The 15,617-nt window shown below is 31.9% G+C and overlaps 2 protein-coding genes across 2 annotated transcripts; one reads left to right on the forward strand and one right to left on the reverse strand.

Moving 5' to 3' along the window:
- Positions 1 to 4,448: 4,448 nt before the first annotated feature.
- LOC129950242 (venom serine protease-like) lies at positions 4,449 to 6,108 on the forward strand. Its single transcript, XM_056062114.1, has 4 exons — positions 4,449 to 4,733; positions 4,985 to 5,351; positions 5,418 to 5,522; positions 5,575 to 6,108. The coding sequence occupies exons 1-4, from the start codon at positions 4,497 to 4,499 to the stop codon at positions 6,102 to 6,104; spliced, it is 1,239 nt and encodes a 412-aa protein (XP_055918089.1). The 5' UTR covers positions 4,449 to 4,496; the 3' UTR covers positions 6,105 to 6,108.
- A 4,835-nt stretch (positions 6,109 to 10,943) lies between these two features.
- On the reverse strand, positions 10,944 to 12,374 carry LOC129950621 (uncharacterized protein K02A2.6-like). Its single transcript, XM_056062550.1, has one exon. It carries the CDS (start codon positions 12,372 to 12,374, stop codon positions 10,944 to 10,946), a length of 1,431 nt encoding a protein of 476 aa, XP_055918525.1.
- Between the last annotated feature and the right edge of the window lie 3,243 nt (positions 12,375 to 15,617).

Here is a 15,617-nt window from a genome sequence, read left to right on the forward strand (position 1 = left end):
TATTTAAAACTATAGAAGGTATTTAAAAAAAAAACATTTTCGATTGCTACATATTTCTTTAGCAAGGTTCGTCAAAAAATATTAGATATCGAACGTTCACAATCATTTAATTGCAATACATATAGAGTTGAGCTAGGTTAATACTCTTTAGGTAGCATATTCATAGATATACTACTACTTCTGATGTATAAACAAACCCTTAAAAATAGTATGCAATACCTTTCATATAGAAATTGAATACATACATACACAAATTGCCTTGCTAAGATGATGATATGTTACCTTATAACTCCTCCACCAAAACCAAAGTTCCTGAAAGGACATATTAAACTCAATTCTGAATATAAAATCTGGTAACACAAGGGAGAATTTCCAATATTATTTTACAACCCTTCGAAGTCCAATGCCAACAGAGAGATCTACAATACATACATATATTGAATATGATGTATAAATGACTTGTAGAATTCATTTAGCTTGATGCAAAATTCTTACAAACTAACAGTATACATCAAACACAAAGTCAATGTCGGTGATGTTGATTGTTCTAATGTCGTCGTCTTTTGGCGTTGTCCTCCGTCATTGGTACTGTATATATTTTCTTCGAAAATGTAAGGAGGATATAAAATGGCCCTCTTTGATATTCCCAATTATAATTTGTAACAACGTGATGTATAGGAAGGTGTTGAAAATAAACCAGAGTTGTTAAAGCACTTATCAAAAACATTAATTTAAAATAACGAAAAATGGTTTAGGTATTATATAGAATATAGTATACAAGTTTTTGTATAATCTATTATAACTTACTTCCTTACTTAAGGGGGCGCTAAAGTCCTGTTTAAACAAGGCCTCACCCAACAAACGCCTCTATCTAGCTCGGTTCCTAGCTAGATGTCTCCGGTTTCGAACTCCAAGTTGAGTGGGGCCACTTTCCACTTGCTAATGTTCTTGTTCTTTTCATTCTGCGTTCATAGCGGAGCCAAGAGACGAAGTCCTTAATTATTTTTCAAATTCAATTCAAATATTCATTTATTGCAAGCAATCATTATACATTTTACAAGAGCTTTTATGAATTTTTTAAACATTGGCTTAGCCGTCTCAGCTCGATATTCATGGTATGATTTCATTGTATAAATATTTTCATTATATGATTTATGTTTATTCCGTTATTATAAGCATTCTGTAGTGGCAGCTAGCTCTGACAAATTTGACAAGGATCGCCCAATCTGATCCATTTAAAATTTCAATCGTTTTCTGTTCTGATATGGATGGTTTACCAAAGCATACTTTTCTTTACTGGTTAAAAATTGTAACTGATGAAATGAAAGCAATCTTCTTTAGCTGTCAAGTTACATGAATTGCAAAATTGGTCAAAGCTTCTTTTGTAAGGTTTTCCATTTAAATGTAGAAGTTTGCTTCTTGATTTCAAAATTAGGAAAATATCTTTATAGGAGAATCTTGGAAGTAGTTCTTGTCACAGAAGTTGTAATTAAGCTGGCTACAGAGTAATCTGCTCTCCGATTGACGGGCATTTTCAATCATCTGATTTCGGTTTGATTCTTAGAACTTCGTTTTCATCTGAACACTATTGATGAGATTGATCTGCAATGTTTTCCACCAGTTCTTATTCCGAATTTCGTAGAGCAACATTACCTTACATAACCAAGTTTCCCGTAGACCAAGCACTTTAATTAAATAATCAGCCTGAAACTTTAGACTTAAAGTAAAAAGTTTTGGCAGGCCTGTTTCCAAATAAATAGAATAGTTTGGTGCAGTTAAGGGAATATTTATATTATTATTATATATATATTTCTATATTATATTTTAAGAAATTTCTTCGAAACTTTTCAACTTCTTCGTATTCTTGCATATTCCATATTTGTGCCGCATAACAAGATTTCACGACTGCATTGAAAATATTATAATTTGTTGAAAGGTTTATGTGATCGTTAGAGAAAATCTTCTTCCAAATACCATTAATTAAGCTTTGTCAAGTTTGCTATAATCCAGGCTTGGATTTATTAAAACTCTTAAATACTTGTATTCTTTCGATATTTCTAAACGACTTCCATTAAGTATCCATGTAGGCCCTTTCTTGATGGCAGCATATGCTTTGTTTTGGCCTCATTAACCATTAAAACAATTTTTGCCGTCTTTCAAATAATGTGAATATTTGATCGACTTTGGGCTTTTCTGGTCTAAAACTACCTTGATAAGTACCTTTCAGGTTGTTGACGATGGCCTTTATACGATTACATATTACGGCAGAGAAGATTTTGTTAAGTAGACTGATTCCTTTATAGTTGGTGCAGCTTAAACGGTCTCCTTTTTTAAGTATCGGGCAAACAATACTGAGGTTTCATTCATGCTTCCATGCTTTCTTCCGACCATATTTTCAAGTTTGTGCAAACAACGCTATTTTTTGTTGCATTTATCTATATGTATTTCGTTTGAATAGATAAAGTCTCAAAGAGAGTTATATTGAAATTAAAACACATAACGCGTAGACTTGGTTTTAATAAATCATATTATTAAAACATCCCTGGCGTATCTGGAAAAAGAAAAGGGCGACATATGCTATGTGTAAAGCGAACTATAATTTTAATAGAAATGAACGCAACTACTAATGAAACTTCTATACACTATAGTATAAAGACCAAAATATACTAAATTTGTAGCCCCATCATCATCGTCGTCGTCGTATGAACTTTCAATGTGTACTTGGTTGGTCGACCGACGTCGTCGTCGCACCAAGAAGGCACATAGGCTCAGGCTATATTGACTAGCTCGGTTTTAGATGCTTTGCTAACATGCAGCAGAGGAGATGCGGAAGACTGCAATTGCAATGTGAAGAAGAATGGAGCAACTATTTGATGAGGTTGACAAGGATTTAACTTAATTTCATTTGCACTGAAATTGGAAATAAGGAATTTTGAGTTTTAATCTTATTCTCTTGCGTTGTCGTTGCCGTCCCTTTTTGCGAAGGTAAAAATACAAAAAAGGTGTGGTATGAGCTCCAGAGGAGGTCATGCAGCAGACTTATAAGTACATATATCTACGTACGCATGGATAGGATATGTACATATTTTCCGACGGCACATCCTTTCCAAGTGGGAAATTTTAATTTAATGATATTAAATGGGAGGTGAAGCACGGTATGCCGAACGAAGAACGAATATGAATTGATAAAGTTTAATGTCAGAACCTACTGTCGTAATATTGTAGATAAATACCTTTACAGGAAAATATAGCCAGCAAGTGGCAACATCGACCTGAACTGAACACCCAATATGATTCTTACGTTCTTATAGAAACTTTTCATTAGGTTTCGCAAGATTACACAATTAAAAACTTCAATGAATATTGGAATATGTGATGAAAGTCTTGTACGAGTACATGAAAAGTCTGATATTGAGTAATTATTATTGGGAATCGGACTTTGAAATATAAGGCTTCCAAGGTTCTTAGAAAGAAACTTTGAGAAGTTTTGACCACATAGTAAATGAAGGTTACTAATTGGATTCATTAGTTATTAGAATACTTAAAAGTAAATCACGTTCCTTGAACATATTTTCTATTAGACTTTAAAGATAAGCTACAATTAAATTTAGCTAGGAAGAATTTTTGTTTGTTTACTAATACAAATGTAATTGGGTCATAATTCTATGATAACAATAATATTTATCAATGATAGATTGATTAAACTTTCCTTAGATAGATGTGGTTGCCGTTTATGCTCGAAAAAAAAGGTTTTATTATGTTCTCAAAAGATTGACCTAAACAGAAATCCACTGAGAGAAATGTCAAGTTTGATATTTGGTCTTATTTCACTTGGCCTTATTTTACGACAGCACACTCAACCTCGCACCTACCCCAAATTCTATAGTGTGCTCCCTGCAGCATGCCTACCTTCACACACCTCACCGTAAAAATATGTTTGTATTATTTCTCACACACTGCTGAAACACGTCGATTTTTAAAAGTGTGTCTTATTTCACAGCAACCTTTTTTTAATGTTATAAGAACAGCATTTTATCAATAACGAAAACAGATCACTTTTTGTACAACGTTTTTCTCGAAGTGTAGAATTAATAAGTACATTACACTTTTAATTAGGCTTATGAAATGCAAATACAATAATCTTCAAACTAGATTGGGAATAAAAATAAACAAAAGGTTACAAATTTAAAGCCTACATCACAAACCAGATGTTATTTTTGGAGTGTGGTGGAGGTACGTATTTCATCTACTTAGATATTTTTCTTACGGCTTATTGTTTTGTGTATTACTTCAGTCAAACTAATTATTATGAAGTCCGGGTGTATGTACCTACATACATAACATATGGATGACTGAAAACCGTACAAAAACAAAACTTGGGATCTAAAAAATTCTTCATGGTTTCTAGTGTCAGTTCAAGTTGTAACCGGATGCATAATAGAGTTTATACCTTTAAATAATATCTAATTCAAATCTTTTATTAAATTAATAGAATAATGGGCTCTGTGATGGTTCTGCCTGTTTTTATCTTAGCTTCGTGTTTAAAATGTTTTTTAACTTATGAATTGTTTCATAGCTGTGACCATTTTCTTAAGCTCAATGCAAATCAAAAAATTTTCATTAATTCTCCTTACTATCCGAACTCTTATCCGCAAGGTACATCATGTCGCTATACCGTGGAAGCTCCAACTGATTTTGAACTCAAATTCAGATGTGAAATAGATTTTATAACAGTAGGTTAAAAAACTGGTACTTTATGAACTTTGAAGATATTTTTCGTTAGATGTTTATTAGTATATAGTGTGGATAATATAGTTTGATTTAATGTTACCCTATAAATGGAAAAGTTGGTAGTCAATATTTACACTCGTGTTACGCAATTTCGGAAAAAAGTATTGCACCATGAAAACATTGTTTCTATAAATACTACTATAAAATACTTGACTTTTTATTTTGCTTTCTTATTTTAATTTTTAAATCATAGGATAATGAAATGAAATGCAACTCTGACGTATTTTATTTCAATAACAAAGGGAGCGAACTCATTTATGGTTCCGAATACTTTTGTGGATTAGGAAGTTTGGAGAGGAAAAGTTTCAACAATAAAGGAACGATTTCATACATTTCTTCTAGTGCTTTCAATCGCACTTTAAACAAAAAAAGCAATGACAAGTCATCGAAGTCCGGTCGATTTTCATGCTTGGTGGAAGCAATCGAAGCACCCTGCGACTGTGGATGGAGTTCAACACAGAGGGTTACTGGTGGGAGTGAAGCTACCTTAGGGGAGTTTCCTTCAATGGCAGCAGTCATCCAAAAGCTCGGAAATAAAATATTCTGTGGCGCCACAATAAGTGAGTTCGGCTTTATTATCACGATTTAAGATTTAAATACTTATTTCTGTTTTTTTTTTTCATCAGTTCATCATCGGTTTTTACTGTCAGCTGCCCACTGCTTTATACCACAAGAGGTGTCACATCCCAAACTTATTACAATTGTCGTTGGAGCAGATGACCTTTCAAGCAGTAATTATTTATAAAAAAAAAAATTGGAAACTATTCATTCAATCGCAAAAAGTTCACGATTCCTTTTATAGCCAACAACGGTATGATATCGAGGACATACAAAATCATGGTAATTTCCGGTTAAGGAACCTTATAAACGACATTGCTTTGCTAAAAACCGTTCGAAGCATTGAATGGAGTCAGGTAGTGGGACCAGCATGTTTGCCCTTTCGCTTTGACAAGGAATCATTGGGTGGCTTGGAAGTGGATACAGCTGGATGGGGTACTACAAGTTTTGGTGGGCAACAGTCGAGAAAATTGTTAAAAACAAACCTTTTCATTTTGAAGAATGAAGAATGCAAACAAAGTGTGCATGCAGTGATGGGAAGCCAATTGTGTACTTCGTCTTCTCCTGGTAAGGACACGTGCCAGTATGATTCGGGAGGTGGATTATTCTTAAGAATGAATCGAATGTATGCAGTTGCAGTTGTGAGTTATGGCTATGCATGCGATGGAGAAGTTCCCTCGGTGAATTCAAGGATTTCAACGTATCTTAAGTGGGTGCAGGCCATGACTAGAAATGTGAAGTTTTGTGTTAAATGAATTAAGAAACTATTCTTTTAGAATGTGATGGTTTTAGTCTAATAAAATTGCTTGCATTTGTATTTCACATGGAAAACATTATATTGCATCTTTTATAATAGAGTCCGGCCAAGGAAACATTTGCAAGTAAGTTGCTGGAAAACTATTCTTTTTGAATGTAGGTACGTTAATATTCTAGTTCATCTATGTATATATTCATATGTAACTATATGTGAATTGTGTGAGTTGTTCATACACACTGTTGTATAATTTGGTATTATGTCTATTATTGATGTAAAATAGAAAAAAAAAACTAAAAGTAATTTAAGATTTTGGTGTATCTGACAAAATATACCGGTCTTAAAATTACACCACCAATTTTTTGGGCAAAACTTAAACATTTTTGTTTCAATTCGGTGGAAAAAATAAACCGTTTCAAAGTTGTTTTTTAATATGCCAATAAATAACAATAATAATAATAACATACAAAAATCCAATATTGAAATCAATCACTATGACGTATTTTTTATATCAAACTAGCTGACCCGACAAACGTTGTTTTGTCATATAAATAATAAGTAAGTAAGTAATAGTACATACCTCATCGCGAAGACCTGCCTTTACAGTGCGAATTATGCAATATGGGTAAAAGAGAAAACATTTTTCATTTTATGGGTAGATGTCCTGTTCTACGAGAAACAAGAAGACATGTCTTTGGTAGTGACATCTTATCAGAAGAACGTATAACATATTATCTTAATGAAGTTGATGTTCCCTTATTATACAAATATTGTAAAATAGCATTAAAGTATAGGAATAGAATTATAAATGAAAATTTTTAATTAAGTAATAATCAAACAAAGTTGTCAATCGGGCAGACGGCGAATAGCCATGCATTATTGTTGTAAAATTGTATGTATTAATTAATTATTTGTAAATAAAATTACTTACTTACTTAAAAAAAAAAAATAAATAATATCTTAAGAATGTTTGCTAGAAATATATAATTTACTTATTGAAGTGTGCACTGTACACGGTGACAAAATATTAAAATAAAAAACCATAAACAATTTTTTTAAATTTATTAAAATAATATACATATCGCTTATTATGATTATACTACAAAAAACAATATCAATCCCTTAATGCAGCAGAGTGTGCAATATTTTTTGTGACCCCATGTTTATGTTCGGTAGCATAACAAACTGTATCAATAGATTTGTATGACACCAAGTCTCCTAGTAACAAATGTTGTATCTTGAGTTTTAGTTCGTTGACATCCACATTTTTAGCTTCTAAAATTGCAATATCTTGAAATATTTGGTCAATGAGAGCGTTTTGTTAATCAATAATCTTGGAAAAATCGGCCGGTAATTTTATGATCCAGTTTCATCTGTAGTAACTTCTTCGTCGCCTGTATCTAACAGTTCTTTTAAAGAATGTTTCTGCGAATTGATCTTGAAGCATTTGAACGTTGAACGCGGAAAAACGGGAAGTGTTTGTCTGAAATCACCTGAAAAGAGTGGCCATGGATGATTGTTTTTTTATGTTGCACGCCGTCTGGGTTATTTTGAATATTTAGTGGTAGTTTAACTGCTGAATGAGCGGTTCTGCCTCCATCCAACAAAGTTGACGTAATGCCAGAAATTGCAACAGCCAATGCGATATCATTATTTTATCCTATTAAAGCAAGAATTAGCGAAATAAGGAATGTTTTTCCAGGGCTACCTGGTGCATCAAAAAAAAATAATAATCCACCTTGTCCTGTCCAAACTGCGAGCATGATTCGGTCACAAATGGTTCTTTGTTCTTCATTCATTATTTGACATTGCGAGCAACAATCACTCCCTTTTCTAGAGTATGTATTGAAGTCCACTTTTTAATTATGTGTCTATTAAATCAGATGCATTTCGATTTGGTGCATGTATACCGAAATGATTCAGTAGTAAGCTTGCAATGATAATGCAAAGATCCCCAATAGCAATTAATTATTTGTACATAGCGTCAATGAATACTAAGGTAAGATCGTTGCACAGTGTTAGATGTTGATGCAATTAAACAATAGCACTTTGGAGTATAAAAATATATAATAACATATTCTTAGACCTACCCAATGCTTATGCAAATTTTAATTCAAATTGGTTCAGCCGTTTCGTAGGAGTAACACAACTAACACTGTGACAGGAGAATTTTATATATTAGATTTTGTAGATAAAATTCACCATCAAATGTGAAACTATTTTTCGGCCTAGGATTTAAACATTAAATACACTAAACTACTAATGTCAAATAATGATGTCAACTAATGTTTACAATTTCATACATGTTCATGGCGTTATGGAGTTTGGATAGTTGCGGAATATTTCAGCATATTCATTTGAAAGCACGTTATATTGGTTGAAAGAATGGCTCTAGACCCTTAAAAAGTGTCAAAACTCATAATTAAAATTAATAAATTGAATTTTTAGCATTCACAATCAGCCACGTATCCTATTTCAATTAAAAAGTTTAATGAAAACTCTGAAATGTAAGGCAAATCAAGAAAAAATACATACATAAGTGCGGTGTCATCACACTCTGTTAAATCAAATGAAATTCAAATGTTTACTACAATTTTCCTTTTTTTTCAATATATATAATAATTAAACATACTTAACAATATTACAGGATATATTTTTCATACATTTTCGACTTGAAAATAGTTCTTAGAAACCGCTATATTTACACCCTCTATATTTACTCATTGTTAACATTAAAAAAAAAAACAATTATTAAGTATTGAAGTTTATAAACAACTTAATTATATAACGCATTGTTTTTATTTTCGACTAGTTTTTAACATAACGTCTCCAAAAAGTTTAAAACCAACCAAAACATTTTAGATTCCGAATATTTAATTTTCAAGAATCTTTTTAGAAATCTTAAATTAATTGATATTTTCGAGGCTCTCAGTTGTTAGACGAGATAGGACCAAAATCATTCGGCAGAACATGCTTCGTTTTTAAAATCGGCACTTGCATTCATACTAATTCATGGTTTTCTTGCGGCTTTAATATGCAGGTGAATAACCTAGAATCCTAGAAACCATCAGAAAATAAACACCGGGTACATTTTACTTCAAAATAAATTCTATGTTTTACACAATGAATTTGTAGCAATTGTGATGTTTACCATCGAGATATATGATTTAAACCAATCATTTTCTTATTATATTCGTTTCATGTATATTTTATTATATTTTATGTTATGTTGTAATAACCAAAATAGTTTGCACCAAACTAGCACAATTCGTGCACCTAAGATGGGTGTAATTTATGCACAGCCGATGTAATTATAAACGACAACGAGGTATTATATACACCAAATTGAAATTAATTGCTCAAAAGCCGCACTCAAAAGTGGTATATTTTTTTTATTAAAAATGTATATCACAACTTTAAAAAAAAAAAACAAAAATTTTGGTGTATTTAGCTAGTTTGTGCTACTTGAGCAGATCCTTGTGACTTAAAACCCTGAACCATTCCTGTCTGTAAATAGTGTCCGAGATGGAGGAGATCTACTGTTTTTGCCGAATGCGACCCTTTTATTGTTTCATTACAAGAATTAATTTTCAATTAAGAGTTTGACGTAGTTGATAATCTGTGCTTATGAAGAACCTCATACCTGTCTTAAAATAAGAAAATAATAAAATATGCCAGCCCTTTTGGCTTATTGGTAGTTTTAACCCTGGAGGACGAGTTTCTTTAATAACGTTCAATTTCACCTAATTTTCTAACTATCGGACATTTATAGTACGAGATAAAAAGACATTTGCTGTGTGTTAATATTTTCAAAGCTAACTTATTTTTGTGATTGAGTACACAAGAACGAAAAATTAGTACAAAATTTAAAAACATGCACACAAAAGCATCGCAGTTGGCATTTCCTTCAAAGCATTTCCTTCTTCACATTATATAAAACAGTTCATCACATTAAATTTAAAGAAAATTAAGTCTATTGTTTGATTCCTTGCTGCAGTCCCGGGACACATGATTTAATATTTGATTCTTTTCAAGTTCAAAATTTATATTAATTAAAATATTTGTTTAACCTTTATGAATCGGTACAATCTCTTTTTTTTAAATACACCTCAATATTCAAGTGCTAATTAATAGATTAAGGGATTCTGACATGCATTGAAGATGATTGATAATGGGCCAAGTAGTTTCTATGCAATTTATTCTATTTCTAGCTGAGAACTTATACAGCTCGTACAATCACCAAAGCGGTATAAAAACAATGTTATTTTATTGATTTAATATTCTAATTTGTCAAACCGTTTCATATAATTATCTTGGAATTGAAGAGAAGTCTATTGATTTGATACTGAAACATAATAAAAACATTGCAAGACAATTACAAGTGAATGGATTTTTTTAGTAGTAATCAATTAATTTAAGAGCAGCTTTTGCTCTGCAATTTGTCTACTACTTACAAAGGTGGGATTCGAAAATACAAAGTAATATATACAATATAAGTGTCTTCTTGGATGAACTCAGTCAAATTCTTAGTACCTAAATATAAAACTTGTAATTTAATTTTGATTGGTGACATTAATATTGATATTTTAGACACATCTGATGAAGATGTTGAAAATTACATATTTTTTATGGCTCCTATACTATTTTCCTTATAACGATTTATTAAAAACACAACCGTTCACTTCGAAATTCAAATTATTCTATATATTTTCTCTCCGTATTCATAATGTTTGATTTTAATAATAAAGTTGTCAAGGCGATAATTACAAACAATAATGATTATTATATTTTAAAGTAATAGCAGAATGATCTAAAGTAGATTTCTAATAAATAGTGAACACTACATTCTCTCCTTTTTTTTAAAGTTTAAATAAATAAAAATAACACAACATGAAATTTTCTTCACCAGAACTTGGTCACCAATGGTAAGTTCACTTTGAGCAGCTCGTCGCTTTTTGTCAGCATACAGTTTTCCTTTTTCTTTTTCAATTGCATCTTTTTCAGTAAATTCCTGATTAAAACCTTGATCTTGGTTAATTAGTGATGGAATTTTATCTTTAAGAAGTCTTCCGTAGAAAAGTTCAGCCGGAGCTTTTCCTGTAGCAGAATGTGGAGTGTTGTGGTACATAAGCAAATAGTCTATTAAATCTTCTTTCCAATTGGAGCCTGTAGCCTTGCTGATTTTTATTCTTTTAAGTATGTCCCGATTTTGTCGTTCAACTTCACCGTTTTGTTGGGGCCAGTATAGAATTGTGTTATATAATTTTACGTTGAACTCTTCACAAAAATCTCTAAACTCCTTACTGGAAAATTGTTTACCATTATCTGCAATTATTGTTTGAGGATATCCTAATCTAGAAAACATTTTCCTCAGAGATTTTATAATTGACGTTGAAGTTATATTTTTTAAAATAACGATTTCCTTATAACGGCTGTAATAATCTACGACGACAAATAGATGTTCGTCACTTGGAAGAGGTCCCATTAAATCTATTGCAATATTTACCCATGGAGCTGTTGGCATTGTTCGTCGTTTCATCGGTTCAGGAACAGTTGGCGCTGAAACAAGGAGACAACCTCTGCAGTTTCTTACAATATTTTCGGCATCTTGGTCGATTTTTGGCCACCAGACTTTTGTTCGCAACCGTCTTTTTGTTCCAACTATTCCTGGATGTCCTTCATGAGCAAATTCAATTACTTTTTTACGAAGCTGTTGTGGAATTACTATTTTGTTTTGCCGTAGTAGTATATTCCCATAAAAACAGAGTTCATTTTCAAATACTTTGAAATTAAGAACATCTTTGTTCCAATTTTGTTCATACATTCCTTCCTTAACGCGTAGTATTTCTTGATAGTTTTCTGAAATCCTGTCAATTTCTTTCAAGGTGAATGCTTTGGGAACGCTATTGCTGGCAATGTGATGAACATGTTCTTCGGAATCAAAATTCTTTTTAATTATAGGATCAACTATACAGAGTCTTGAAAGTGGATCAGCAATGTTAGATTTACCTGGTATATATATGATTTTATATCTGTATGACTGTAATCGAAGAACCCATCTCTCAATTCGTGCACATGGCTTAGACTTTAAGCCAAAAATTGTTTCTAGAGGTTTATGGTCAGTAACGAGTTCAAAGTCTAATCCATACAAATATATATGAAAATGTTCAACTCCCCAAACTAAAGCCAATGCCTCTTTCTCTGTCTGACAGTATCTTTTCTCACAATCTGATAAACATTTGTTTCCATATGCAATTATTCGTGGCTTCATTTCGTTATTAAATTGTATCAAAACCGCACCCAATGCCACAGGACTTGCATCCACAATCAGTTGAGTTCTGTCATAAGGATCATAGTAACCTAAATATTTATCATTTTGTAAAATATTTTGTAACTCTTGAAATGAACGCCGTTGTTTTTCACTTAAAGAAAGTTCTGTTTTCGATTACGATTATCAATTTTTAATGCGTCACGTAATGGCTCGGTAAGAGTTCCCAGATTTGCTATAAATTTACCTACGTAGTTTATGAGCCCTAAGAAGCTTTCAAGCTCTTCAACAGTCCTAGGCTCTCGAAATTTTTGTATAGCATCTATCTTTGAAGGTGATGGCTTAACGCCTTCTGCAGAAAGAAGATGTCCCAAAAATTCTATTTGTCGGACTTTATAAACGCACTTAGCATCATTTAGTAAAATATTATTTTCGTTTATAACATCCAATAGTTTTTTTAAACGTGCGTTATGTTCTTTTTCATTTTGACCAAAAACAACTATGTCATCAACAAAATTAACTACACCTTCACATTTACATAAAATTCTTTCCATTACCTTTTGAAATATTTCTGGAGCGCAATTCATTCCAAACATTAGCCTCTTGTACCTGAATAAACCACTATTGGTAATAAATGTGGTTATGTACCTTGAGTCTGGACAAATTTCTATTTGATGAAAAGCGTTCTTTATATCCAAACGAGAAAAAATTGACGACTTCCGAAGCTTGGGCAAGATAAGATTCATCGTAGGCAGTGGATAGTTTTCCCTTAATATTGCTGTATTTGCTCTTCTCATATCCACACATAAACGAAGATCTCCATCTTTTTTCAAAATAGGTACTATAGGAGATATCCATGGCGAATGTCCATCTACAGCTTCGATGATGTCTAGTTCGAGTAATTCGTTTAACTTATTTTTAATTTTTTCTTCTAAAGGAATGGGTAATTTTCGACAAGGTTGTATTACTGGAGGAATCGTTTCGTCAATAGAGATTTTGATAGTTAAATTTTTTATTTTAGGAAAAGTTGTTTTTTCAATTGAATTTAAAAGTTGTAAACCTATTTTGAGACTCCAATTTCTTTCGCCGTTTCTTTACCCAGTAAACATCTTTGACCAGTTTTTATAACATAAAATTTTGCATCAACAATTTTGTTTACTACCTGTATATCGGCGTCAAAAGATCCTAAAACGTCAAGTGCTTGTTTTGAACCGTAGGCTAAAAATATTTTATTTGGCTTTTTGATTTGGTTTCTAACCAAAACTCCTTTCTTCTTCATTTCCAGCCAAACTCCTTCTGAAATAATATTTGATGTGCTACCAGAGTCAATTATCATTTGAATGGAAACTCCGCCAACCGAACAAGTTATTTCATCTTCCTTTTGGCTAGAAAAATGAAAAATAAACTCTTCGTCTTTTACCTTTTCAACTGACCGTATCGATTCCCTTTTCAACTTTTTGTTTCGGAATGTGCTGTCAGTAAAACCTTGTTTTGATTTGGTGCGACATTTGGATTCAAAATGGCCTTTTAATCCGCATTTACGACAGTTCTTCATTTTCGCAAGACATTTTGAGTCTTGAGCTGAGTGATCTTTTGAACCACATCGAAAACATTCAAATTTTCGAGAAGGAAATTTATTAATTTTATTAATTTCAATGGTGCTATTATTCTGTTTGCTGTTAAAATTTTCCATTTGAATGTTAACTGTTTCTAACGAATTAGCCAGAAAAATAACATCATTTAAACTTTTAGAATCATCCATCTCTAATATTTTCCGTCTAAGCTTTTCAGAAAAACATTTCTCAACCACTTGGTCTTTAATATGTTCATCCGGATTTTCAAACTTACATTTCGATGCTTGACGCCTTAACCGAATAATGAAAGCTTCAAATTTTTCGCTTCTTTCTTGAAACATTTGTCTAAAAATAAGTCGTTCATATGTTTTATTTTGACACGGATTGAAATATTCATTTAACTTTTCAACGCACACTTCATAGACAAATTGTAAAAAATTTCTTGGAGATCTTGTCCACCACAATGAAGAAGAGTTGCCCTCTTTTTAATAGATTCTGTGGTTCCAGAAATCTGAAGAGAAATTTCAAAAGATTGTTTCCATTTTGCTCAGTTTATTCCCAAAGATTGAGAATCTCCGAAACAGCCAAATGTTCTTAAATGGGGTTTATTTTCCATTTTCCAAATTGATCCCTGTCAATCAAATTGGTATGAATCGTAAATACAGAGGCATGAATTTAATCAATATATCAATATTAATGAATCAAATCAACACAAATTATGCAATTCTTAGAATTTAATCTACATATGTATATGAATCTCATCCATTCAAATTTCATCGTTACGAATTTAATCTTTACGAATTTAATCAATACGAATTTAATCATTTCGAATTTAATCCACAAAACAATAAATTCAGACATATTATACAAATCGTCTTAATAACCAATGCATCTTTATAAATCAATATGAATTTAATCAAATTAAGATTTCTTTTCCTCCTTTCCAGAAAAAGATCTTGCAAATTATGACTTACTTAATTTTCGTTTTTTCTTGACGAACTTAGAATTATTTTTGATTTTCTTCCTCCAATGTTTCCTTTTTGGTTTTACAAATTTTCTTCCTCGTCGCCAAAATATACTATCTTCCTTATAACGATTTATTAAAAACACAACCGTTCACTTCGAAATTCAAATAATTCTATATATTTTCTCTCCGTATTTATAATGTTTGATTTTAATAATAAAGTTGTCAAGGCGATAATTACAAACAATAATGATTATTATATTTTAAAGTAATAGTAGAATGATCTAAAGTAGATTTCTAATAAATAGTGAACACTACAGCTCCATATAGTTCAAAGGTTATATTAAAGAGGCAACCCGCGTTACATCAACTTCTAGTACTTGCATTGACCCCATTTCTTTACATTTTAGTAGAAATAATTACGGAAGTGTTCTAGATTATGAAATCACTGATCACAAAATGATCGTTTTAAAAATCAATGAGAGTACCTTAGATTATACCTTATTACTTAGCATTTTGAAACATGAATTTGGAATCAAGTTTATTCTGATCCATCATCTTCGTTTAATGTTTTTAACTCAATCATGCTCTCTTCTCTTAAGGTGGCGCTACAGTCCGGGGCGGACCTGGGCCTCAACCAACAAGCGTCTCCAGCCAGCTCGGTCCCTAGCTAGCTGTCTCCAGTTTCGCACGCCAAGTTGGTTGAGG

The sequence above is a fragment of the Eupeodes corollae genome, chromosome 3, assembly GCF_945859685.1.
Source record: "Eupeodes corollae chromosome 3, idEupCoro1.1, whole genome shotgun sequence".
In the NCBI taxonomy this organism is placed as follows: Eukaryota; Metazoa; Arthropoda; class Insecta; order Diptera; family Syrphidae; genus Eupeodes; species Eupeodes corollae.

Coding starts and splice junctions, on each gene's coding strand:
- LOC129950242 (XM_056062114.1), top strand. CDS start 4,497: ATGGGCTCTGTGATGGTTCTGCCTGTTTTTATCTTAGCTTCGTGTTTA. Junction 5,352..5,417: donor ATTCTGTGGCGCCACAATAA/GTGAGTTCGGCT, acceptor TTTTTTCATCAG/TTCATCATCGGTTTTTACTG. Junction 5,523..5,574: donor AGCAGATGACCTTTCAAGCA/GTAATTATTTAT, acceptor AATCGCAAAAAG/TTCACGATTCCTTTTATAGC.
- LOC129950621 (XM_056062550.1), bottom strand. CDS start 12,374: ATGAAGCCACGAATAATTGCATATGGAAACAAATGTTTATCAGATTGT.